Source organism: Myotis nattereri, assembly GCF_964212035.1.
Source record: "Myotis nattereri genome assembly, chromosome: 15".
NCBI lineage: Eukaryota > Metazoa > Chordata > Mammalia > Chiroptera > Vespertilionidae > Myotis > Myotis nattereri.
Genome location: NC_138090.1, coordinates 12,385,990 through 12,413,423, shown reverse-complemented (window position 1 = coordinate 12,413,423; position 27,434 = coordinate 12,385,990). Strand labels below are relative to the sequence as shown.

The 27,434-nt window shown below is 53.7% G+C and overlaps 1 protein-coding gene across 1 annotated transcript; it reads right to left on the bottom strand.

The window, feature by feature from the left end:
* Positions 1–1,366: 1,366 nt before the first annotated feature.
* Positions 1,367–20,124, bottom strand: CDH5 (cadherin 5; the record flags this gene model as incomplete). The annotated part of the gene is made up of 11 exons (XM_081107492.1): positions 1,367–3,525; positions 4,852–5,097; positions 7,206–7,314; positions 7,661–7,785; positions 9,319–9,461; positions 10,196–10,446; positions 11,146–11,333; positions 12,383–12,547; positions 13,703–13,819; positions 15,111–15,399; positions 19,924–20,124. 11 exons carry the CDS (start codon positions 20,122–20,124, stop codon positions 3,005–3,007), a joined length of 2,355 nt encoding a protein of 784 aa, XP_080963618.1. The 3' UTR covers positions 1,367–3,004.
* Between the last annotated feature and the right edge of the window lie 7,310 nt (positions 20,125–27,434).

Sequence of the window (27,434 nt, the reverse complement as noted above, 5' to 3'; positions counted from 1 at the left end):
GAAAGTAAAAGATAGTAGAAGGTATCTTATGCAATAAAGAGAAAATACGCAAATTGACTGTCATGCCATAACGGCCAAGATGGCTACGCCCATAGCGGAAGCAGGGATTCCGTAACACAAGATGGTTGTGCCCACAGTGGAGGCCATGTTCCTGTAATGAGTCTTTTTAAAATATATATATTTTATTGTTTTTCTACAGGGAGGAAGGGAGAGGGATAGAGAGTTAGAAACATCGATGAGAGAGAAACATTGAAGGCTGCCTCCTGCACACTCCCCAATGAGGATGTGCCTGCAACCAAGGTACATGCCCTTGACCGGAATTGAACCTGGGACTCTTCAGTCCGCAGGCCGACGCTCTAGCCACTGAGCCAAACTGGTTAGGGCTGTAATGAGTCTTAATGAGCAATCAGCAGCGTCCTGAAGCTGTGTGGTACTGGGCCGGGGCAAAAGACCCAAGGCTGCACCCCCCCGCCCCCCCACCTGGTGGGGCTTGATGGGACCTCAGGACATGCCTCCCCACAGAGCGGGGCTTGATGGGGGAACCTCAGGTTGCGCCCCCTGCCCGGCACTGGGCCAGGTGACCTGAGGCCGTGCCCCCCGCCCGCGGGGCTTGACGGGGGTGGGGCTGGCCAGGTCTGGATGTAGCCCAATGGGGGTGGGGCTGGCCAGGTCTGGGTCTTGTGGGATTTCAAGGTGCATGTGGATGGCAGGGAATTGACTCTGGTTCCCGTGGCATGCCCCAGACTCTGACAGGAGGAAGATTTTCATACACATTTTACTAATTTTCTTTCTGACACTTCTATTATAGAGAAAGGGCAAATAGCAATATTAAAATATGTCCTCTAATTAATTCCCTTTTAATGTGCATGAATTTCGTGCACTGGGTCACTAGTACCATATAAACAGTAATCAAAAGAGAGCTGGAGTGATTGCCAGACAAAATAGATTTTAAAATAAAAATTGTTCCTACCTAGATGTAAGAGGTACATTTTATAATGCTAAAAGGGCCAATCTGTCAAGAAGATAAAATCATTTAAACTTATATTCCCCTAACAACAGACACCAAAAATATTCAAAGCAAAAATGGATAGAATTGAAGGGAAAATAGACAATTCAAGGATAATTGTTGCCAAACTGGTGTGGCTCAGTGGTTGAGCATTGACCAATGAACTGGCAGGTCACGGTTTGATTCCCATTCAGGGCACATGCCCAGGTTGAGGGTTCAATCCCCAATGGGGGGTGTGCAGGAGGGAGCCCATCAATGTTTCTCTCTTGTCATTGATGTTTCTATTTCTTTCTCCTTCTGTCTTCCTCTCTGAAATTAATAAAAATACATTAAATAAGCTCACTCTTTCAGCTCTAGAAATGGAAGAATTTCAAGATCTTTATTCAGGTATATAAAAAAAAATACAGTACATTTCATGCACCAGTGTGGTCAATATATAGTCAATATCCCTAGAGCAGTTATGACAATGATAGGAAATAGAAGGTTACAGGAATTTGTTTATTCAACTAAAACACCTGGATTAAAATTGTTAATCTAAATAGCAACCTTGTTATGCAAAAAATCTTATATGTTTGTGAGACCTAGACATATATAAGTGTTTTTAGTAAAAAAATTAAGTAGTTATACAAAAAGGTAGTTATTTGGTTAAAAATAAAGTCAGTGTTATCTACAATCCCCTGATGTGTAAGGGGCCTTCAGAGTGGGGACTTGAGTCATGGCCAAGGGTGAGTTGGAGGGTTTGCCTCCATCCCTGCCCCTCCCTTTGAGGACTCCTCTTCTCCCAGGTGTGTTTGTGCTGGAACGTTCCACGTGTGGCTGAAAGGGGGAGATGTACAGAGGACTAAGGGGCTTGGGTGGGGCGGGGGCCTTGCCTTCCGCAGGGTGTGCCTGGAGGACAGGGCCCTGCTGGGGTTCCCTGAGGTGCGGCAACAACGAGGTGTGAAGGCAAATGGCTTGGCTCCGTTGTGCAGTCAGAGTTGGGTTTGGACATTGGCCAGAGTTGCCAATGGCTGTGGATCATATCTTGAGTGCCTCTGAGTCCAGAGATAAGGAGGGGAGAGAGAGAGAGAGAGAGAGAGAGAGAGAGAGAGAGAGAGAGAGAGAGAGAGAGAAAAGGGGCAGCAGGAATGAAGGACCAGGCGAGGCAGAGATGGGAAGACGTGTTCTGCTCTGGGCACATTTGTCCCCACTTCCCAGGCAAAACTAGAGGCATGTCAGTGAGTCTCCAGTTGGGGTCACGCCCCTCCAGGCCCTCTCTGGAGGGTGGCCCTCACCCCCTGGTCTGTCACACGTGATCGTCCGTGTCCCTCCGGGATGCATTCACAGTTGCTTCACAGTTCAGCAAGCCACTTCCCCGACGCAGGCTGCGGCTCAGCGCTCAGTGCAGGACAGTAACTGGTGTGGCAGGCGGATGAGGGCCCCTGAGGACCCAGTGGATAGCTGCCACGGCACCTTCCTCCCTCTTCAGGGGCCTTGGAGTGGGAGGGGGCGGGGGAGGGTGTGCGGAAGTTGAAGCAGGGCAGGCGGCATGGCTGGCCCTGGGCTCCCTTGGGACTGGGCTGCGGGCAGGGTCACCCACAGGCCATTCTGTCCTGCCCTTTGCCTCCAGGGAGACAGGCGCGAGGGCCTCTCCAGCCTCGCTGGGGCGTTTAGGGACCTTTGGGGAACACCTGTCTCTGGTAGTTGGACATCAGCTCTTTGAGGAGCTAGAGAAAATGTCTCTGCACTGGAGGTGTGGTCCTGGTGACAGGGTTATGTGGCTGTCCGCGCCCAGGCACCGCTAGCTTGGATTTTCCAGCATTTCGGGGGTAGCCACCGCGGAAACAGGGTCCTGGACATTTCAGGGACCTGGAGTTTGCTACCCAGGGTAGAGGTCTCTGGGACCCACAAGGAAGGGCTGCTGGGCCGGGGGGTCCGTGCTGTCATTCCAGGTCAGGCCTGGTGTCCAGCTGGCTGCGGCCGCAATGGTTTGGGTCCCCAGGCCCAGGGCACCCGCCCCTAATACAGCAGCTCCTCCGGGGAGTCCGTGCTGTACAGCTCGGCCAGCATCTTGAACCTGGGCCCCCAGTCGTTGAGGAAGTCGTAGTCGATGTCGGAGTCGGACGAGCCGGTGCCCAGGGAGCTGAGGGACTCGGCGATGGACTCGGAGCCCTCGTAGTCGAACAGGTGCAGCGTGTCGTAGGGCAGGCCGCTGCTGTCCTGGTCCGCCTCGTCCTTCTTCTCCTCGATCACAGCGGCCATGTCCCCGAGCTCGCCGGGCTTGGGGGGCGGCAGGTGCCGCGGCGGCTTCTGCACCTTGGCGTACACGGATGGCCGCACGTCCCGCGTGGCGCGCGGAGGCTTGGTCCCGCCGTGGCGCACCGAGTTGAGCACCGACACGTCGTAGCTGGTGGTGTCCATCTCGCCGCCGCCCTCCTCGTCGTAGGAGACCAGCTGCTCGTGGATCTCGGGGACGCTCTTGCCGTGGGCACGGTCCTGCTTCCGGAGCCGCCGCCGCAGGAAGAGGAGCACCATGATCACTGCCCGCGAGAGAGCCATGGGTTAGCGGGCTGGCCCGGCCCTCACCTGCGCCCCCATCTCTTCCCTGGGAATTCCTGTAGTTTACAGGGATACCCTGGCCCCACACAGGTGTGCGTGGGTCCAGACACCTGGTGGGTCTCGGCCGCACCCTGCCCCCATGTGGTCCTGACTGGTCGTCAGCGCCACTGGTGCAGGGGTGGGAAGGGAGAGGTACCCATTGGGCTTCCCTCAAGTTCATTCTCTCCTCCAGTGTCAGCCTCATCTGCCAGCATCCTCGTTTCCTCCCTTCTCACACCACTGTGGCAAACCCTGTCACCTTCTCTTCCTCCCTCCCTCCCTCCCTCCCTCCTTTCCTCCCTCTTTCCCTCCTTCTTTCCCTCCCTCCCTCCCTCCTTCCTTCCTTCCTTTCTTTTACAGATTCTTTTTCTTTCTTTCTTTTTTTAAAAAATTGATTTAAGAGCCCTAACCAGTTTGCTCAGTGGATAGAGCGTCGGCCTGCGGACTGAAGGGTCCCAGGTTCGATTCTGGTCAAGGCCATGTACCTGGGTTGCGGGCACATCCCCAGTAGGGAGTGTGCAGGAGGCAGCTGATCGATGTTTCTCTCTCATCCATATTTCTAACTCTCTATCCCTCTCCCTTCCTCTCTGTAAAAGATCAATAGAATATATTTAAAAATAAAATAAAAATCGATTTAAGAGAGAGAGGAGAGGGAGAGAGACCGAGAGAAATATCATTGTGAAAGCGCAACGTCGATCTGTTGGTTGTCTCCCATTTGCATCCCCTCTTCCTTCGGGGCTTCCTGGAAGCACCCCCCAAACAAACCACGTGCACCCCAATCCCAGGTTCTGCTTCCAGGGAAACCCAAACTAGGGCAAGGCCTGAAATGCTCCTAACCAGAAAAAAAGTGATATCCCGGCAGGAGGAACCCTCTAAAAGGGAAGAAAGCTCCTGCAGATCACCAAAACGAGACGTTTTTAAACTTTGCATTTCTTTCCAAAGGGTGAACTGGATCCTTTGTTTCCAAAACAGTTTTCATGTAGATAAGTGCCAAGAATGGTGCCTGGCACACAGGAAGTTGGATATCGTATAGAAAGAATTTTAAAGTGGGGGAGGGTCCTTGAGCCCTGTTTCCCTCCCCCCCCGCCCCGCCCCCATCCTTAGGCACCCAGGGAGGTGAAGTTGGCAGTCCTATCTCATTGGGGCTCAGGGTGGGGACTGGCTCCGGGCTATCCTGTGGGCTGGAGGCAGGACTGACCTGGATCCCTGGCCTCTCCCTCCCTTGGAGCAGCCCCCTCCCTGTCCCCTCCCGCCCTCCGGGCACTGACCTGTGATAGTGAGGATGCAGAGGAAGATGGCTACCAGCACAGGGATGATGTTGTACCCCTGGTAGAGTTTCCCGTTGCAGAAGGTGGCCTCGCCATGCTCGTTGCACTTGCACACCGTCACAGTCAGCGTGCTGGTGCCTGTGAGGCTCGGCCTCCCGTTGTCCGAGATGAGCACAGGCAGGTGGTGGACCTTGGTATGCTCCCGGTCAAACTGCCCGTACTTGACGGTGATGTTGGCCGTGTTATCTGGAAGCATAACAGGGCCTCAGAGTCAGGCTGTGCTGCCGGGAGTGCCTGTCCCCTTGTCCGCCCTGACAGCGTAGTTTGTCTCCTCCTGGGAGTCCTCCTGGATTGGGCCCGCCCATGTATTACCTGGGGCACTTCTGTGTTTTTTGCATCCCCTGCCTTATGTTTCAGCCTTTTGTTCTTCCAGAGGGGGGATATTTTGGGCAGCTCCTTTGATGTATCTTCTAAGACTGGCTTGGCCAGAATGTAAAATCCCTGTTTTCTCTTTCTGTGGGCATCTGATATGCCTGATCCCTTCCTCCCTAACTCCACTCTAATGATAGGCGACTCTCTTTCAGCTCAGTTAATGAATGTGTTGTTTTAAGCTCTGACAAATAATAATCGGGGAAATAAAGTTTTCAATAGTCTTTTAGATCGGGCTAACTTCTGAGACTCTTTCTGTTATCGCTGCAAATTGGCTAGAAAGTAAAAACAGTGCTTATGTTTCTGCCTGGGCATGCTGAGGGAATGATTACATATGGACTTGAGAATATCTGGGGCAGGCTGGGCCTGGGACTGGGCTTTGGCCCGAATTTGACTTTCCCTCCCAGCTCCAATCAATGGTGTCCTGTGCAGAACTCCCCAGGGAGCGTTTTAAACCTGCAGGCGTTCAGACCTCACCCCTTCCCAGCCACCTCCTTTCCTTGCGCCCCTATCCCCCTTCCATTGCTGACTCCGTGGCTTTGGGCAGAGGTCAGATAATCCTCCCTTTGTAGGCTTCCTGGGAGGTCATGATACTGATGGTCGGGGGAGGGCACAGGATTTGGAGGGGATATTTGGTCGCTGTGTAGGGTTGGTCCATGCAGCAAGCCAGCCGAGAGCAAAGGAGGCCATATTTTAGATTTCAAAGGAAAGCCAGTTCATTTCATGATTAAGTAGCCTTGTCTGTTATACTTGAGGGTAAACAATATGGCCATTGGCACCATGGGAGAAATGAGCGCTTTCTCACTATTCCCATTTAATGCTATAGCAGGACACTCACGCTCAGTGAATCCAAGACCAACAAGCTTGCCTCCTGGCCGCACGTGGGGGCTCCTTGGGGTAGCACTTAAGCTTTCCACCCCTTGCAGACCTCTCTGAGGTGGGATTGAGGTGGACCTTGGGATGGGGTGATGGGTATTTTGGCCACGTTAGTTACTACTAAAGACAGCTGAATGCTGAGTGGCCTGTCATTGACTGTCAACAGGTCATGGCCACCATCCCTGCCCCCCAGGAGGCGGCGGCCGATCCTCTGGGTCTGCCCCCACTCTCAGGGACCCCTTCTCCCAACCTTCCTCATCCTGACCTTGCAGTGGCTGTGTCTATACAGGGATCCTCACCAACCACAGTTTTGCCAATCAGGGACGGGCAGGAACTCCACCCCATGCTGGGTGATGGATTGCTCTAGTGAGATTTAAGGGGGATTTTTATTTTTATTTTTATTTTTCTGAGGAAGCTGCTGAAGCTACGGAAACCTGTCTACCAGTGACCGGAGTGCAATCAACTCAGCGTGATCCCACTCCTGAGGCTTACTCATTGGAAGCTCTGATTGGCTACGACTGACATCATAGGACTCGCCTGGCTGTGATTGGCGGACCAGATCCTGTCCCAGGCCCCTGGCGGTAAGCAGTTATTGTCATTGAATTAAGACCAAGTTTTCTGATTCCTTGGCATTTCGAATTTCACATGTCCAGTTTTGACTTTTTGGAAGTGACCTCGAAGTTCCATGTCATAGAGTGATTTGTAATTATGCTGAGTAATTCAGAGACTGCTAAGTAATTCCTGAGAAGGAATCCCTTGGCTAGTTTGGGAACTGAACTGACTGTCGGCACCCATATCTATTCTGTACGCCTCTTCTCTTATGGGAAATGGCAGGCTGTGTGGACTTGACAGTTTGGCCAGGGCACCTCTGACCATTGTATAGGCCAATAAGGATTCGGCAGAAGTTGTACAAAGTGTGCCATGAAATGAAAACCCCAGTGAGGCCTTGCCCCCAGTTTGTTGGCTTGAGCCTTGACCCTGGCGCTTCAAGACTCAGATAACCTCCCTCCTGACCCTCCTAAGAGCCAGGTACTTCCATGTGGACTTACCGTGATTATCCGTGAGGGTGAAGTTGCTGTCCTGGGTGTTCAGGGAGAATTTGAACTTCACATTTTTTGGCGTTATGTCCGCGTCTGTTGCCAAGATTTGCACCACCAGCTGGAGTGTGGAAGATGGGGGTGGTCAGTGATGGTGTTGGGCTTGTCTGGAGTTCAGTGATGGAGACTTTGGGCTTAGACCTGACCCTGGCTGCCTCCCACCTGCAACACTGACTTAAATGACCTCCGCAAAGATACTCTTTGTACCAGCCCTCTCCCCGCCAATCTGTTCTCTGTGTATTTTCTCTGAGCCTCAGTTTCTCCACCTAATACAGTAGGGATAATGTCACCTTTCCTCAAGGCTGCGGTGCAGGTCACATTAAGTGACTGACTGTGGGTGGGAGGTGCTGCTCTGAAGCCTGTCCCAGGTGGGCACTGCCCTGTCCTCCCACCCGAGCCAGACTCACCGTGCCCTGCTCAGCATTCTCGCACACTGTGGGCTCGTAGGGCTTGGCAAACTTTGGGGGATTGTCATTCACATCCAGAACTTCAATGTGGACCTGGACGATGGATTCTTTGCCCGTGGGGTTCCCTGCAGGGGGAAAGGACTTGTCACTGCAACGGGCTCCGCTGATGTGTGGATGGGGGCTCCCGGAGGGGGGCCCTTCTCACAGGAAGAGGGGGCCATGGAAGAGAGAGGCCAGGGAGGGTATTCTATTCTGGATGAAATGAGTGGAAGAGGTGGGTGGGGGCGGGGCAAGCTTCATGCACAAGGATGCTTCCTAAAGAATTACTTGTAAGAATGAAAAGGTAATCTCAGGGAATTTAAAAAGGTTTTCATAAAATTGAGTTAAGTCATCACCAAACTAATCTAAGGATTTAATTAAGTAATTAAATTAATTTGAACAAGTATAATTTATTAAGTTAAATTACTTAATTAGAAAATGATTTAAAAGGTAAACAATGTAAGGGAGATTGGGTCAATAAATTATACCACTTTACAGGAATGAAATATGTGGCCATTTATAATGCCCATGTAAATTATATTTTCAAAATGTAATTTAAAAAACGATGGGTTAGAACCATGAGAAAATGGTTCTGAAAGAAGGTTAAGTAAAAATGCAGGATAAGAGTTGATACAAATATTATAAACTTACTTCTGTAAAAATATGTATAGGAAAAGGGACCACAGAAGGTGCACTAAAGTGCTAACAGTAGTGGTCTCTGTATGGTAGGATTATGGGGGATCATTTTCTTCTCCTAGGTTGTATTTTCCATATTTTAAAAGAAACAACAAATAACTTTTAAAATTTAAATTACTTTCAAAATTTTAAAAAGTGTATGACTGTAATTAGATGGGGAAGAAAGGGCTAAAGATGGATCTGAAAACACAGGAGTCCATCGCAGTTGGCCTGGCTGTCATATTGGGGGTGTGAGTAGCACTGGGGGGCCTTGGCTAAGTCCCGCTTTCGCCCCCTCTCCGGGGGGGTGGGGGGTGGTCTCCTGGGTGAGGAGGGAATGTTAATCTTTCTCTGCAGGGCAGTGGTGATTTTCTCATAGAGGCCAAGGGTGCAAAACTCCAACTCTTGCCTTTCCCTTTGGCGCACGTTACACCAGTTTCTGGAGAACCTAACCATCTTGGAGTTAGAACCTGCTGCAGATTTTGAATTCAACCCCCTAACTGGGACATAAAGAGCCCCTAGACAGCCTTTTCCCAAATCCACGATCATAAGAATCATGTGGCGCTTGTCCAATGCATGTTTCTTGGCCCCGTTTCTGCCTCACTGGACCTGAACCTCCAGGGAGGGGTCTGAAAAGCTCTATGTTAACAGGTGCCCCAGGTGATTCTTGTCACGGGGACAGTGCTTCATAAACCGAACTGCGCATGAGATTGTGATTCCGTCTGGGGTTGGGGCACTTGGCCCTGATAACAAGGTCTCAGGGGATATGGATGCTTGCTGGTCCGTCCGCACTCGGGGATGAAGGCTGTCTGACATCCCAGCCAAGTGGTGCTTCAGTGGGAGCTCAGCATACCTCCAGAGACCCACCGTGACAGATGATGCAACTGCGAATGAAGGAAGGAAAGGAGAAAAGCCCCGGTGGCCTGGCAGAGGGGGTCACGCACCTCTAGAATCCAGCTCCTTGGCCTCCACAGTCAGGTTATACCAGGGAGTGACTTCTCTGTCTACTTCTTTCTCGTTGTAAATATTCCCCTGCTTGCTTATTTGGAAGAACTGGCCCTTGTCGCTGGTCCTGCGGATGAAGTATCTGCCGGGGGGAGAGAGAATCGTGGCTTTCTATTGCTCTTTGCTGAGTTCACTTCCCTAGTATGACAGACAAGGCCCTTTAGGATCTGTCCCTTGCATCCTCCTCCGTCCCCTTCTCACTGCCCATTGCCCCCCACCACCCAGAGGGGTGCAGAGAAGCGAGGTGACGATCCCTTTGATCTTAGCGCTGTTGTCAGCTCTGATGTGAGGGTGGTGCCTGAGACTCCATCAACGGTGCTCTCAGAGCTGAGACAGGTGCACTTTCATCACCCACCCTATAGCTGGGATTGTGCTTGTGATGAATGAAAAGATAGTTGGGCAAAAGCCAGGAAGAAATTAAAAAAAAAAAAAAAGCTGTAAGAGATAAGTGAGTGAAAGAAAATTAAATTTGTGAAGTAAAACTGTGAACAGTTCTTCCAGAAATCGTAAACAAAGGTATGAACAGGTGAAAAGAGAAAGGAAAACTATAATTATAATAATTATTTGCCTCTACTGAAGAAAGTTCCAGAGCAAATGGAACAGAAGAAATAACAAAAGATATAATGAAAGGAAACTTTCCTGATCTGAAGAAAGGCCTGAATCTACAGATTAAGGGAGAGCTTGGCGGCTAGTCCTGACTCTGCGTTTCCCACGTACGCGCCGGGAGGTTTCCCTTTGGGCCTGGGCCCAGTCCAGCAGCCAGAAGGACCTCAGGCCAGGACTGTCATGACCACCCCTTCCTCACCCCCTCCTCACCCAATGCTCCTCCGCGCGGCGTCGGGGTCCACGGCCAGCACCGAACCGATGAGAGGTTTCTTCAGGTTCTCCTGCAGCTGGAAGTGGTAGAAGGGCTTCTGGAAGACGGGAGGCTCGTCCACGTCGGTGACATGGATGGTGACGCGGGCCTTGTTTTTGGCGGAGACGCTGCTTGAGTAGCGGAGGTTGATGGTCGGGTCCGTGGCCTCGATGGTGAAGCTGTATTGCTGGATGCGTTCGTAGTCCAGGGGCTGTGGAGGGAAGAGGATGGTGAGCCCCTGTTCAGAGCCCCGCATGTGGGGTGTGATCTTGCCAGCAGTCCTGCGAGGTAGTTCCGGGATGATACCCATTTTACAGATGAGGTGCTAGAGGCCTGGAGAAATGATATTTCCCAGGCCATCAAGGGAGTGACTGGGCCTGGCTTCCACTCAGCTGCTTGCCTTGCTCCACCCTCAAGTCTGGCTCTATGCCTGGCCCTGTTCCAAATCCTGGGGACACACAGGGACCAGCCCCAGTCCTGCTCTCGAGGGGATCAAAGACTAGTGGTTCTAGCCACAGCTCCTCAAGGATGAGTCTTTTCTTATGTTTTTACTCAAGAACCTTCTCCTGCCCTTGCCTGCTTAGTCCTCTCCTACTCACCCCTCCAGAAGCCGATTCATCTTCCTCCTTTTCTCCTGTCACTGCTGCTGGGGCATCCTGGGATCCCCTCCCACGTAAACTGTTTACACCAAATCCTTGCCTCACGGTCTGCTTCAGGCATGACCCAGCCTAAGGCACCGATCCTTCTCTCCTCGCTACGCCGTCCCAGTGGCCGTGAGCACATGGCTAGCTCCAGGCTGCCCAGAGTGCATCTCTGATGGCCTCTGACCTGGTAGACGCCCTGGGCGAGTTCTGGAGATGCTGGGAGCCCCCAGCCCCACATGTGTCCCCATCGCCCCCGGCCTGCAAACCTTTGTGGGCTTGATGATGCCCTCGTTGTGGGCGGGGTCCGTCTGGATGGTGAAGGTGTCCCTGAACTCTCCCTGCACGATGCTGTACTTGGTCATCCGGTGCTGGGGTTCGTCTGGGTCCTCAACAAACAGAGAGCCCAGGGGGCTGCCCACACGGATGTCTTCAGGCACCGTGAAGACGTAGTTGGCTGATGCAAATAGGGTGCCCCGGAGGGCATTGGGTTAATGAGATCCACAAGGCAATTGTCCCTCCTAATCCCCTAATATATTCTGATATGGGAAATGGGCATGGGAAGATAATAATAATCCTATATAATAAAAGCCTAATATGTTAAGTGTCTGACCATTCATTTGACTGTTTGACCAGTCGCTATGATGGGTACTGACCATCAGGGGGCAGGTGCTCCAACCAATAGGTTAGCTTGCTGCTGGGGTCTGGCAGATTGGGACTGGGTGAGATAAGTGAGACATGCCCTGGAGCCCTCCTGCGGTCCCTCCCTGGCCCCAATGGTGTACCAGTGGGGTCCCTTGGCCTGGCCTGCACCCTCTCGCAATCCGGGACCCCTCAGGGGATGTCAGAGAGCCAGTTTTGGCTCGATCCCCACAGGCCAGGCCAAGGGACCCCACTGGTGCACGAATCCTTGCACTGGGCCTCTAGTTAATAATAATAATGCCACTGGAATTTTCAGTGTCAAGGCAAAATAGTTCTCCTCTATCTGTCCATCCATCCATCCATCCATCCAGCCAGCCATCTATCCAACTAGTTATTAAGCACCTACTATATGCCAGGCACTTTGCTAGGGGAGTTATGCATTGACAAGAGGGACAAGGAGTCAAGTCCCGCCTTCCGGGAGCTTAAGCCATGCACAGCGAGGCCACTTCAGGAAAACTGGCCTGTCCTTGGGGAGGCCGAGCCTCTGGCTTTGCCTCAGTATTAGAGGGTTCATGTGAAGAGCCATCGCCTTCCTCCTCAACCCCACCCAGGGCATGTGAGAAGCTCTTGTCAGACATTTTTGGGGAGAATCAGTCTGTGGCTGGGCTCAGGGTTCTGAGTCAGGGGCAGCAGGACAGCCTTGGGAATGTGCGCAGGGATGGGGAGCAGGGCCCCTCCTTCGCCAGAGTGACTTCCCTGAGCCCGAGGCCCACCCTGGCGCGGGGTGAGGGGTCGAGCCCCCGGTCACCGCGTCTGGAGCATTCCGCCCGCTGCCCTGCCCAGGGTCCCAGGGGAGGGGCTCACTCTGGGTGAAGATGGGGAAGTTGTCGTTGATGTCCTCCAGAGTGATCAGCACGGTGGTTGTGCCGGAGTCCCCGCGGAGGCCCTGGGCATCTTGGGCCTCCACCACGATCTCGTACTTGGCCTGCGTTTCTCGGTCCAGGTTGTTGACTTTGGTGAAGACGAGTCCTGCAGAAAGGGTCCCAGCAGGAGCCATGTTACCTGGGGAGCTCGGAGAAAATGCTGGTGCCCAGGCCTTCTCCAGAGGGCCCCTGACTGTCAAGCGCCCAGGGCATTCTAGTGTGCAGCCAGGGCTGGGGGACACTGGCCAACCACCCCCTGCAGCCACCCCTGCACTTCGAGGCCAGAGCTGCCCAAACAGTTTGGTCCAATATTAGCCTGAGCTGCCGGGAGCACTGCGCCGAGAAAGAGCCTGAGGCCCCCTCTCGGCTCAGCGTAGAGGAGGGCTGTGCCGGTCAGTGTGCCCACCGCGGCGCCCCACAGGGAGGGTGTGTCTGCTGTGTATTTGCCATCCCTTCAGGCCTATCTTGCTCCGAAGACTCAGTCCTTACAGTTTTTTTTTTTTTTTTAATCCTCACCTGAGGGTATATTTTACATTGATTTCCAGAGAGAGTAGAAGGGAGGGAGGTGGGGGTAGAGAGAGAAACATCAACAGTAGAGCGACACATCGATTGGCTGCCTCCCGCATGCGCCCCTGCTGGGGCTGGGGAACCTGTAACAAACCTGCAACCAAGGTACGTGCCCTTGACCAGAAATCAAACCTATAACCCCTCGGTCCGAGAGCTGATGTTCTAACCACTGAGCAGCTGGCCAGGGCAGTCCTTACAGTTCTTAAAGCCACACTGAGTGTATAATTACAATGGGCCATGCGCTCTCTATACATCATATCAAACTCAAACTTCACAGGACGAATAGAAGCATCCCATTCTGGGGTGTGGGAGCTAGGGCTCGCAGAGGTTAGTGGACTTGCCTGAGGTCTTTAGAGAAGGCGAATGGGAGAGCTGGGCCTGGCAGCCAGGTCTGTCTGAACCTGCACCCAGAGCTGTAACCAGCTTCCACTCCTGCCTCCTGTGTCCACGCGTGGGTCCTGATTTTGTTCCCTGGACTGGAGTCCATGTCTTGGGCATCTGTCTGCTTCCTTCTGCCCTCACCAGCCACCTTGTCTTACCATGGGATACCAGCCACCTCCTTAGCACAGTGTTGCCCAGTGGTCAGAGACCCCTGTCAGACTGGGCTTCCCTCAGCACCCACACCTGGAATATCCGGGCCCCCCCCCCCGCCCCCGCCCACCCCCCGAGCCACAGGAGGGTTAGTTACACAGACCAGAGTTAGAAATGCCAAAATATTCGTCTCCTTTCACGATGTGGTACATGACAGTGGTGTGCTCTGCCACGGTGGGGTCATCTGCATCCACTGCTGTCAGTTGGAAGACGGAGGTTCCTGTGGAGAGAGAGTCCAGGGGTTGCAGCCTTGTGACTGCCAGCCCCACCCCATTCCCAGATGGGTGTCCCCTGAACCCACCTCCCCCAGGGCCCCAGGGAGAAAGGCTGCTTTATTTCCTGAGGAGCCTGCATGGGGGCAAAGTGCTGGCAGCAGGGGAGGCCCAGCCTGATCGGCCTTGAAGGGGGCAGAGAGAGCAGGTGGCTTCCATTTATGGAGGAGGGAGGAAGGGGTGCATGGTTGGGTCATGAGGAGGAACCTAGGAGAGTGAGGGGTGCTTCTTTCCTGCCCTGGAAGGTGAAACAAGTGCATGGGAAGAGGCCCCCACAGGGGTGGGGGTTACAGCTCTTTCCCCTTGAATACCAGGACCCCCTGCTTAATAGGAAGGTCTGGTCCCAAGGCCTTGGCCGGGGCCCCTGGACTAAGAGCGGGAAGGGAACCCTTTTCAGGCACCTCCTGGAAGCTTGGGGTGGAACTGAATGAATAGTAACCTCTGGAGACCTGCGGTCCAGGCTGGTGACACACCTTGAGGTGAGGGCCCCAGTCCTTGCCCCTCTCCTCCTGCATGGATCCCAGAGAGGACTCGTCTGGCCTTGGTGGCACAGCTGGCATTATTCATGTGCAAAAGCTATGCTCTTGTGTCAGTCCTGAGAGTCAGAGAGTGGGTGGGGTTTGCTCTGAAAAGTAATCAGACATGTGTGCCTCTGATGGTGAAGGCTCAGTCCATGATCAGGATCAGGGCTCAGTCTATGTCTAGGGTCAGGGTTCATTCTATGAGCAGGATTAGGGCTCAGTCTATGGCTAGGGTCAGGGTTCAGTCTGTGATCAGGATCAGGGCTCAGTCCATGATCAGGATCAGGGCTCAGTATATGGCTAGGGTCAGGGTTCAGTCCATGATCAGGATCAGGGCTCAGTCTATGAGCAGGATTAGGGCTCAGTCTATGGCTAGGGTCAGGGTTCAGTCTATGATCAGGATCAGGGATCAGTCCATGATCAGGATCAGGGCTCAGTCTATGATCAGGATCAGGGCTCAGTCTATGGCTAGGGTCAGGGTTCAGTCCATGATCAGGATCAGGGCTCAGTCTATGTCTAGGGTCAGGATTCAGTCTGTGATCAGGATCAGGCCTCAGGCCATGATCAGGATCAGGGCTCAGTCTATGGCTGGAGTCATTACAATCACTGCCCTAAACTCCCTGAATCCTAGCCTCAGGCATTGAAGTTGTGGATGGAGCGGTGCCTTCCGGCTGGGGATCGGGGAGGAAGAGGAGAGAGGGACAGACTGAGCACATACCCGCAGCTGACATCTCGGACACAGATGCGTTGAAAAACTGGTGAGTGAACACAGGCCAGTTGTCGTTCACGTCGTAAACTTTGATGAGGAAGTTGGAAGGAGGCTCCAGCTCCTTGTTGGTGTTCTTGTCCACTATGAGGGCAGTGAGGTGGTACTGGGAGGTCTTCTCCCTGTCCAGCCTCTCAAAGGCAAACACGTCCCCCGTGACCTCATTGACCCGGAAGATCTTGTCAGCCGCCTCTCCTCTCAGCACGTACTTGGTGTTCTTGCGGTTCTCACTCGATATGATCTAGGAAAGAAGAGGTGCTCTGAGCTGGGACTGGGCCGCGGTGGCTGTGTGCGCATGTGCGCGTGCACATGTGAGTATGCAAGTTCCTGTGTGCATGTATGTGTGTGTATGTACACACATGCATGTGTGTGCACATGTGTGTATGTGTGGTGCTGGCCGGGGATCCAAATTGGGACACTGCAATTTAAAAAAATTAAAGTATGGTTGACATACTGTATTATGTTAGTTTCAGGTGTACAACACAGTGATTGGACATTTGTATTCCTTATAATGTGACCACCATGATAAGGCTGGTAACCATCTGTCACCGTGCAAAGTTATGATGACAATATTGGCTATTTTCCTTGTGCTGTACAGTACATCCTCATACGTACTTCATTATTTATTTACTAGAGGCCCAGTGAACGAGTTTGTGCACAGGTGGGGTCCAGCCGGCCTGACCCCAATCCGGGCAGATCAGGGCCTGTTGGGAGGAGGAGCGGGGGAGGTTGACTGGCCAGCCCCAACCCTGATTGGTGTGCGTGGGGGGGGCTGATCCGGGACAGAGCTGTCTGGGAGTGGTGGGGGCTGATTGGAGGTGGGCCCAGCCCCACCCCCAATCATCCACCATCCCCATTGGCCCGCAGCCCCTCCCCCCAGGGGGTGGTCGATGGGGGGGCTGGGCCGGCAGCCTGGGGGAAGGGCCATGAGTGGTTGGCCGACCAGCCCTGCCCCTGATCTGAGTAAGGGGGCCAATCGGGGGTGGAGCTGGCTGGGGGGAGGGGCCACAGGTGGTTGGCTGGCCGGCCCTGCCCCTGATGGGGTGGGGGGGCCGATCTGGGGTGGGGCTGGTTGGGGGGAGGGGCCGCTTTTGGAAGGTTGGCCACCGCCCCGCCCTCTGATAAGGCCAGTTTGCTGGCCACAGTGGGCGTCACAGCGACTGGTGGTTCTGGTCTTTATGGTGTTCCGGTTGCTGGCTTTTTATATACATAGGTAACTGGAAGTTTGTACCTCTTAGTCCCCTTCACCCTTTCCATTCATTCCTCCACCGCCCTCCCCTTTGGCAGCCATCAGTTTGTTCTCTGTATCTAGGAGTTTTTCTTCGGGTTTGGTTAGTCTGGCTTTTTTAGATTTCACATGTAAGTCTTTCTCTGACTTATTTCACTGAGCATACTAGCCTCAAAGTCCTTGCATGTTGTTGCAAATGGCAAGATTTTGTTCTTTGTTATTGCTGACTAACATTCCATTGTATATATGGACCACATCTTCTTTATCCGTTCATCTTGCGATGGATACGTGGGCTGCTCACTGATGATCAGTGAGGCTCTCACTGGTGGCCTGAAGGGGCAGTCGGGGGCCCTGTGTGGGTTGCTCAGGGTTAGGATACAAGGGTAGTTCCAAACCTGGTTCCGATCGGTGTGCTGGGATCCACGTGGTTAGGGTAGTGAGGGGGAGTGAGTCAGCTTTGATCTGTTCTGTTAGAATTCTGCGTAAGCGTTCATTGGAATGTACCCTTCCTCCGACAGAGGGTGCTCCTACTTCCTGCTCCCAACTTCCTTTATTAGTGACATCTCACACTAGTCTGGTACCTTCGTTATAATTAATGGACCGAAACTGTTACATTATCATTGACCCAAGTACGCAGTTTATGCAGATTTTTAAAGTTTTTACTGGATGCCCCTTTTTCGTTCTCGGATCCCATCCAGGGCACCACATGGCATCCAGTCATCAGGTGTCTGTCCGCTCCTCTGGGCTGTGACAGTTTCTCAGACTTTCAGTGTTTCTGATGATGACCCTGCCCGTTTAGAGATGCCTGGGTGTAGGATGTCCTTCTGTTGGAATTTATCTGACGTTTTCCCCCATAATTAGGCTGAGGGTATAGTTTGTGGAGAGCCCTCCTCTTTAAACGTTATCACTGTAGCCCTGGCCAGTGTGGCTCAGTTGGCTGAGCATCGAGGGATCACAGGTTCAATTCCCACCAGGGCACTTGCCTAGGTTCCAGGCTCAATCCCCAGTTAGGGGGGCGTGCAAGAGGCAGCCAGTCCATGTTTCTCACTCTCTCCCTCTCCCTTTCTCCCTTTCTCTCTCTCTGAAAAATCGATAAAAACATATAAAAAAGAGGTTGTTTACTTAAAATATATTTTTAAAAAATGATCAGTATATTTGGACATAAGGTATTAATGCCCAAAGCCGCGCTGACCCATGTCTGAGGATTCAGAAGTCTGCCCAGGCCTCACGCCCATTGTCCAACCAGCTCTCTAAACAAAGGCGCTGCGCTCTGGCCTTGGTAAACAGGGACTTCCTTCCCTCGGATGACATCTTTGGGAGTCAGGAGGTGATCCTTGGGGCCCTGTCCTTGTCCCTCCCATGTACCCTCGCTTCTATCCGGGGTAGGGACTGCATTCGGCTGCTCTGTCCCCCAGCCCAGTTCCAGGTGCCAAGTGAGCGCTGATGGCAGATGACAGCAGGCCTGATGCTCTTCCTGCTGCCGAGGGCCCTTGGGGGAGCCCGCAGAGGCTGCGTGTCGGGCTGTGTGCGACACAGGTGCCGCCTGCTCTCTGCTGATTCTCTCTGACTCATCCTGCAGATCTCCTTGGAGCCGGCCACTCTCTTCGGCGGCTGACTCATGGCACAATTATCTCATTACAGAGGACGTGGGTGGGTTGGTGATATTTCCCTCTCTGACACAGGATTCACGTCAGGAGCCAGGAGCCTGATGCTTTCGTGCGTTCTCCTAGGGCTGTGTCCTGGGCAAGCGTCTTTTCCCCTTGAGTGGCCGCACCGAGCGATTTAAACGTCCCAGTCCCTTTTGGGAGCCAGACTAGACCCTGGGCACAGTTGGCTGGCTGTTGGCGGGGCTGTGGATGGGTTCCCCCAGCTGCTGTGGCGTTTCTGATGGGCGGCCGGACTGCGCCCTCCTCCATCCAGGGTCCTCCCTATAACCACGGGGCTCCTCCATCAGTGCTGTTTGCGGAGCTCTCTGCCTACTGTCTGCTATTCCTCTAGACTAGGGAAACTGTTTCTGTAAAAGGCCAGACAGTAAATATTTCCAGCTTCGTAGGTCATAGGGTCTTCATCACAACAACTCAAATATGCCATCGTAGCGTGAAAGCAGCCACGGCGATGTGTAAATCATGTGACTGTCCCCATAAATCTGTATATATAAAGCCATGTGGTGGGCTGGTTCTGCCAGCCCCTATTTTAGACCACAAGCTGCAGAAGGATGGGGGCCATGCTATCTTCGCCCACCGTGGTCTCCCCAGAGCCTCGCCCGTGCTTGGCAACCTACTTTCTCTCGTCAGAGCATTGATCTGATACTTCTGTAGACAGCCATGTTTAGATTCCAAGAAACTGACATGGTGAGGTTTTATGCACTTGAAAGAAATGCTTTCCTCACTGAACGCTCTCAAAAGGCCTAGTTCATCTACCTGTCATCGTGTGTGGAATCCACTGCTAGGGCTATTCGTCTGAATTAGAGTAGTTCTGACATCAGGAACAATGTGACACAGGAAGGCCGTTCACTGTCAGTCTGAGTTCTAGGAAGGTGACTGGGGATGAGCATGTTTTAAAGAGGAAGGAAGTGGGGGTTGGAGCCCTGGAGGGCAGGTGTGTGTCAGTCAGGGACCTTGTTGTGGGTGTGCTAGAATCTGGGGAGTGGTGTAGGGTGACAGAAAACTAGGGAGGGATAGTCTGAGAGAAAGATTTTTTGGAGAAAGTGCAAAGGCCTAGGCCAGGGTTGGCCAACTATGGCCTGGATGACTAACTCGGTCACCAGCACAGTTTTGTAGAAGGCTGTTCAGGTTTTCCAACCTCTCAGATGGGAACATTTAATGGCAGGCTTGGCTGCTTCTGCCCTAAGCCCTGAACTGGTCATCTCTGCCTGTGCCTGGGGTGGCACTTCTACCAGGGATATTTGGTCCATAGACTAAGGTCTGGGAGAAAATAGACCATAGCGTTCACCATCATTTCCACCACAGCCACATCACTAACAACACATCACCACTACCACCATCACTCTCCTGGCCACTATTACTACCACCATCATCAACAACTTCCTCTTCCCCACCCCACCACCACCATGACCTTCCTCTGTACTGTCACCACCATCACCACCACCATCACCAACACCATGACCTTCCTCTTTACCATCACCATCATTACTACCCCAACCATCACCACATCACTGCCACCATCACCTCCATGATCACCATCACCACCACCAACTTCCCCTTCATCATCACCATTATCACCATTATCATCACCTCCACCACCACCTTCCTCTTCCCCATCCCTATCCTTACTGCCATTACCATCACCACTACTACCACCAACATCGTCACCACCATTATCATCATTACCACTATCATCACCACCATTATCACCACATCATCTTTCCCTTCATTATCTCAACTGCCAACACCAATACTTCTACCACCCCTACCATCTCTACCACCAGAACCATTACCCTCACAACTGACACCCCCAACCCTACAACCACCACCACCCTCACCGTGGGCCACTTGCGGCTCTGGGCCTGAGCCTTACCTTGCCCACGTGATGGGGCAGCGAGGTGTTTTTCTCTTCCTCAATGTGCATCTGGTTCCAAATCCAGTGTCTCTTCTGGCGCTGGTGGGTGGGTAGCCTGCTGGGAGTGTCCAGTTGGGCAGGGTGAGTGCCTGTGGCAGCTGCCATCAGCAGGCCTAGACAGGTGCCCACTGTGGCCAGCAGTATCAGGGGCAAATGCATCTTCCCAGGAGGCACAGATCTGGGGAAAGAGAGGAGACTCCATCAGGGCATATGGATTACTACTCCAGTGAATGAGCAGCTCCCAGGGATAACTGAACTCCCCTGATCTGTTCACTCCTTCATCCTTCACCCTCTGCTGATGCCAGCAGCACCAGGCTCTATTCCTGCCCCCAAAGAGCTCCAAGTCTGGGAGGGGAAGATAGACACAGAAATAATTCCTATTAAATGTCACATGTGCTGGTGTGGCAGCAAGCGCAGGCAACAGGCAGCCCCAGAGGAGGGCTGTCGGGAAGGTCTCCTGGAGGAGGGGGTGATGCTGACGCGGATGCTGATGGTTGCTCCCTAAGCCCTATGCAGTGGGCACCCAGTTACCCTCCTTTTACACCCGGAAAATCAACCTACAAAGAAGTGACGTTCACGTTGGAGCAAGTGGTGGGGCAGACAGTGGAACACAGTCCCAAGCACTTTGTATCATCTCCTTTAATCCTCCCAGGAGCCCTCGAGGAAGGTATAGTTATCACCCTCATGTTAGAGATGAGCTGAGAAACAGGGGGGTTTAGCAACATTTCTGAGGTCACTCAGATGGTAAGCAGCAGAGTCAGGATGTGAGCCAAGTCTGTCAGACCCAAAGGTTCATGCTTTTTCCTACTGCTCTCTCTTTCGTTTATTTATTTATTTTCCAATTAACAGTGGACCTACAATGTTATATTGGTTTCAGGTTAACAGTGGACGTACCATGTTATGTTAGTTTCAGATGTCCAACCCCGTGGTTAGATGTCTATCTAACTGATGAAGCGATCACCCCGATAAAACTACTACCCGTCGGACACCGTACGTAGTAATTATAATATTATCAGCTAGGTTCCCTGTGCTATACTCTACATCGCTGTGACTATTCTGTAACTACCAATTTATACCGAGAGGCAAAGAGAGACCCAGCAATTCCACGTGTGGGGATTTGAAGAGACCCAGAACACAAAATCGAAAAGACATGTGTTCATTGCAGCATTATTTGCAATAGCCAAGATATGGAAGCAGCTGAAGTGCCCAGCAGATGATTAGATAAAGAAGATGTGGCGCATATAGAAATTGAGTATGACTCAGCCATAAAAAAAGAACGAAATCTCGCCATCTGCAGCAACGTGGATGGAACTACAGGGTATTTATCAGAGTGAAGTGCGTCAGACAGGGAAAGACAAATGCTATATGATTCCACTTCTATGTGGAATCTAAAAGACAAAATAAACAAGCAGAACAGAAGCAGACTCACAGATAGAGTATTTTGACAGTTGACAGATGAAGGGGGTTTGAGGGATGAGTGAAAAAAGGGGGAGGGTGAGCTGAGGTGGGGGCTGACGGTCTGGGCTCGCAAGATTGGCTTCATTATTTTCAGGGTCCAGTGCAAAATTTCAATGTGGGGTTCAAAGTTATTAAGAATTTCAAGACGAAGATGGGAGAACAGGAAATCAAGCATAGGGGCCTTTCAAGTGCAGGGCCCCCGCCACTGCCCGGATTGCATGCCCTTGAAGGCAGCCCTCGGATCAGCCTGCACTGGGATCTGGGGTCACCCATCAGTGGGGGCCTGACTCCATCCAGAAGTCCAGGAAAAGAGGCTTCCCCACCGTCCCACGGTGGATGGAGGCTCTGACCTTGGCCGTCACTGACCCCATCGGTCCTCCCTGCTGGGTCCCCTTGTCACTGACCTGCAGCCCCAGGGATGGTTCAGGGCAAGAAGGCGGGTGGGTAGTCGTGGGACCAGGGCTCCTGCCCAGAGAGACGCGGGCTTGTGGGGTGCTGGGCAGGAGGCCTCCTCCAGGGATGTCCCCTGCAGCGGTCTAGGGGAGAGGCTGGACTCCGCACACCCCAGGAGATGTCCAAACTCTAATGACATTTCCCCTGAGACACTGGCGCCAGGCCGGCCTCTGAGAGGGCTGAGGGTGTCTGCTCTGGGCCCGAGTAGCCTCCGGGACTGCTGACCTTAGCATCCAAAGCCCCCACCCGACGCCCATGCCTGGCCTATGAGGAAGTGGCCTGCTGGGGTCGGGGTGGGGCAGAGCAAGCCCCAGAATGCAGTGCCATGTGCCCAGGGGGAGGCCCGCCTGCCTGCGCGTGCCACGTCTCACGGCTCACGTTTCTTAGCCACAAACGAGGCAGGTGACGTGGAAGAGACCCGGTGCCCTTTGATGTAGGATCTGGAAAGGGCAGCCATTCCAGGCAAGAGGCAGGCAGTGAGCAGGGACGCGGGGAGGTGGGGAGTCCCGGCCAGGAAGCTGGTCCTGACTCAGGGGAGGTCGCGGGCATGACCCCTGTCCCGCCCTCTCCCCTGGACACAGGCCCGGTGGGTCATTTCCTTCTTTGCCTGGAAAGGAAAGGCACCACAAGTCTTGGTTCTTTCTTCCTCCCTCAAGTGAGAAGTGACTCAAAAGAGAAAAAGTCAGAGAAACAGAATTGAAACTGGGAAAGAGGGAGTGATTTCAGGCCACTGAGGAGGACAGGGTGCAAGCCTTGCTGGGTGTTGAGCCCCCTGGGGCGCTGCAGTGAGAGAGACAGACAGGAGCCACCCTGGAAGCACACCCTATAGCGGGAGCACCTGGGAAATAAGTGAATGAGGAAAAGCTCAGCTAGTGATGAGAGGCGCCCGGGGGGCCACAATGGAGGCTGCAGCAGAGGGGACAGCGGCTGAGCCCGAGGGGCCAGGGAAGGACTCAGAGAGATGACACTTACGACAACACCTGAGTGTCAGCCCCAGGAACTGAGGGGACGGAAGGAAATCCCAGGCAGAAGGACCAGCAGGCACAAAGGCCCTGGGGTAGAAAAGCAGATCATGTGTTTGAAGAACCAAAAGAAGGCCCCTGGGCCCTAGCCGGTCAGGCTCAGTGGACAGAATGTCGGTCTGCGGCACGTACCTGGGTTGCAGGCTCCTCCCTGGCCGGGCCCTGATTGGGGCACGTGCAAGAGGCAATCAATCGATATGTTTCTCTCACACTGATATTTCTCTATGTCTTCCCCTCTCTCTTCCATTCTCTCTAAAAAAATTAATGAAAAAATATCCTTAGGCGAGGATTAAAAAAAACCCAAAAAGGGCCTGTGGGGGTGAGGAATGGGTAGGGTCCAGGAAACTCCCAGTCTCTGGCCTCAACAGTTGGGGAGCAGCAGGGCCTGAGATTTGGGAGACTGGGGTGGGGGGGCTGCATGTTTGGAGGGGAGGAAACCGAAATTGCCTGCGTGCCCTGTGTCAGGTTGGAGGTGCCTCCGGAACGCCTGTGTGGCCATGGCCAGCAGCTTCTGGAGACCGGCCTGGGATTCTGGGGGAGGAAGCACGCCCCGAGCAGCTGGCGGAGGGTCGCAGTGTGTGGAGGGCGCTTAACCTGCGCGCCTGGCACAGGAAGGAGAGCAGGTAGCTAGAGAGGGGAGCGGCCCAGGACAGGTGCCCCCTCCCCGCCGAGTTCCCTCTTTGGTGAACTTGCCCTTCAGGGTTGAGTCCAAATATCCGCCTCTAGGGACTGTCCTTGGTCCTTGCCTCACAGCCCAGCCACACGCCACTCCCGGGTCTTGCCTCTCTGGGCTCCCCCAGAGCAGGGTGACGCCGTGACCACAGGCTCTGTGGTCCACGGAACCTTGGCGCCCCCCCCCCCCCCCCCCGCTTTGTCACCGCGGGACTGCACGCAGGACTCTCCGCCTCTCTGAGCCTCCATTCCATCGTCTGAACGGCGGGAACACCCGCATCTACCTCTCGGGGTTGTTTCCAGGATGAATTAGAAAATATGGGCAAGGTGGCCAGTAAGCAGTAGCTGACGATGAAACGTGCACGTGTGAATCCTCACGGACCTTCCGGTGCTGCCCACCCAGCACTCCCCTCCCATGCAGTCACCTGGCTGGGGGATTTGCAGGCCCCCACCTGCCAGATCCACTCGCCCTGTACCTCCCCTGACCTCTGCTCTGTGTGTGTATGTGGGGGGGCGGCAGGGAGGGGCTGGCCCCTGGCCTCCTGCCCTGGCTTTTGGTTTTCGGCTGTAGGGGCTCCAGCACGGGTGCTAGGATGGAAGGAGAGAAGCGAGGTACTTCTTCCCGCGGCTCTCTATGCGGTTGATTCTTTTCTGCGGCTGCCTGTCTCCATGGTGACGGCCCCTGTCAGGCAGTCCCTCCACGGCTCAGTCCCTCACTGAGTTCTGGAGACAACCTTCCCCGCTCTGTGTCCTTGGTCCCCGGCCGGAATGGCTCTCGCTGTTGCTGGTCTCCATGTGCCTCAGTATCCCCCTTGTTCCCTTAGCCAACTGCCCAGCTCTCTAAGTATCATCTCTTCAACGTCTCTTAATTTTTTTTTTTTTTTAAAGAGAGAGTAGAAGGGACGGATAGAGACAGAGAAACATCGATGTGAGAGAGACACATCAATTGGTTACCTCCCGTAGGCGCGCCAACCAGGGCTGGGGATTGAGCCTGTAACCGAGGTACATGCCCTTGACTGGAATCGAACCCACTTGACTGGAATCGACCCTTCAGGCCGAGGGCTGATGCTCTAAACACTGAGAAAAACAGGCTAGGGCAGCAAGGTCTCTTCATTTGAAACCCTGGGGGCAGCACTTTCTGCCAGGACCCTGTCTCACGCGGTGGCGAGGAGCACAGCTTTCTTTTCGCTGGGCCTGCGTGGATGGGCTCCTGCTCCCAGGGCTGATAGCAGCCAGGAGCCAAACCAACCAACCAACAAACACCCACACTGGACTTGGACAAAGCAGAGGCCACCGTCACCAGCCACGGCCACATGGCTCCCAGGGGACGCCGACCCCTCAGGGGGCTCTGGCTGGCTCCACGTACGAAGCGTTCTCTGAGGGCAGGAAACTCCCTTCGAACGATCCACCCGTGTCCAGTGAAGGCCCCAATATGAGCCCGGAGAGAAGTCCCTGGACACACGGGGCTGGCACTGACCTTGCAGGTCAGCCCGCATCACGTGTGTCACCTGCAAGGGTGCCAGGGGAGGTCTATGTGCTCAGCTCCCTTGTCAGCGAGCAGTTAGTGAGGAGGCAGGGCCTTGGAGGTGGGGCTTTTAAAACCCTGTCTCCATCCCCCATGCTGGACCCTCGGGGAACATCCCGGGGGGGGGGGGGCAGCCCTTCCTTGCCTGGGCGGTGGAGGGGGGCTGACCCTCCTTGAGCACCTCCTCAGTGGACAGGGTCAAACCGTGATGCAGTCCTCAGGAATCCCATTTTGAAGGCGAGGCTCAGAGAGGTGGAGTGAGTCCTTCTGAGCCACACAGCAGCAGGGGGCGGAGCCAGGGTTTGAGTTCAGGCTGCCTTTCGCCCCACAGAGTGCTTTGCCCATCACTGCTCCCCTTCGTCTCTCTCCCCCTCCTCCCCGTAGTAATAATAAAAAACTGTTCTCCTTGCTGGGCTTTCAAAGGTACCATCTCGTTCAGATTTCACACTATCCCCAGGGAGTAGGAATTCTCAGACCCATTTCACAGAGGAACAAACTGAGGCCCAAGACAAACAACTCGGAAGCGGTAGATCTGAGACCCTCACCTAGATCTTTTTCTTTCTTTCTTTTTTCTTTTTTAAAATATATTTCTTTATTGATTTGAGAGAGGAAGGAAGAGGGAGAGAGAGATAGAAACATCAGTGATGAAGAGAATCATTGATCGGCTGCCTCTTGCTCGCCCCCCCACTGGGGATCGAGCCCGCAACCCAGGCATGTGCCCTTGGCTGGAATCCAACCTGGGACCCTTCAGGCCGCAGGCCAATGCTCTATCCACTGAGCCAAACTGACTAGGGCTAGATCTTTTTCTAAAGGGACTTTTCCATGTGAAAAGCCATGTGTATGTGTGTCTTTTGCCTTTTGTGTTAGAAATTTGGCCATCAACATGGTGCCCAGGGGCAGGATTTTACCAACGCCTGCTCCTCTCCCTCCTGCTGCGGGAGAAGAAGTCAGGTGGCAGGAGTGACTGTACCCACCGCTGGAAGCAGCATTTTCCAGGGCTGCACCCCTGCAGGTGCCGGCAGGACCACAGCTGGGGTCGGACTTATTTCAGCCCTGTCCTCTGCCACACACGGCAGGCATGTCTCTTGGTTGCTCTCGCCGTTTCCAGAGAGACCAGGCGCTGCGGGGTGGGTTTGGTTGTGATAGACACGCAGAGGGTTGTAGATACTGGAAGTGATTTTCATGCTCAGAAATTCCTAGCGAGCAGCTTGGGGACTTACGTCATGACTGCCTTGAGGGGAGAGAGGATGTGCGCTGCAGCTCAGATGTGGGTGCTGGGCACGCAGCGGCCAGGTGTGTGTCCCGGTCCCTGTCACCAGGATCTGGGATGATGCCCATCCCTGGACCCCCCTGTGAGAGACTTTTGGGGGCAGCTCCAAATGGACTCCTGGGTGAGGGTGGGCCTTCTGTGCCCTCGGTCAGTCTGTGAATACTTATTGAGCACCAACTGTGGCAGGCGCTGACTACACCCACACGGGGAGCAAACGCATCCCAGTGGGGCAGATGGATGCTCCATTTGATAAAAAACATAGTTTCAAATTGAGATGGCCCTAGCCAGTTTGGCTCAGTGGATAGAGCATCGCCCTGCAGACTAAAGGGTCCTGGGTTCGATTCCAGTCAAGGGCACGTACCTTGGTAGCAGGCTCCTCCCTGGCTGGGGTCCTGGTTGGGACACATGCAGGAGGCAACCAGTCGATGTATTTCTCTCACATCGATATTTCTCTCTGTCTTTCCCTCTCTCTTCTACTCTCTCTAAAAATCAATGGAGAAATATTCCCGGGTGAGGATTAAAAAAATTGTATGTGCTTTGATGGAGGGTGCAGGACGTTGTGAGTGGGCAGAGGGAGGGGGTCGCTTGGAGGGGTCTGAGGGCTGCTCAGTCCAGGGAGAGTCCTGCCTGTCTCTGTGCTGCAGTGGGACATCAGGCAAACTCCCCCTGCTCCCTTTCTCTTCGTGGCTCCCACGTGCGGCTGGGGTTAGGCTTTGGAGGGGCTGCGAGATCTGCTTGGCTCTGTGCTCTTGAAAAGGAGGGACTAGGGGGTCACAGGGCACAGAGGGAGGGACGGGAACTGCTCTGTGTGTAGCTAAATCCACCCGAGGAAGCCTGGGCCCAGCTGGGAGCCACTCCGCGGGCAGCCTGGCAGGTGCCCTGGATTGGTCTGCCCCTCACATCGGGCGGACCCTGCTCCTTGACCTGACCAGGGCCCTGCTCAAGCCTGAGGTTTTAGGGACTAAGTTTAGGCTCTGGGTAGCTGTTGAGTAGCTGAGGGCCCTTGGGGGTAGGGTGGAGGAAGCCTTTAGGTCGGGGATACACTCACCCTCAAATGTGGCTACACAAG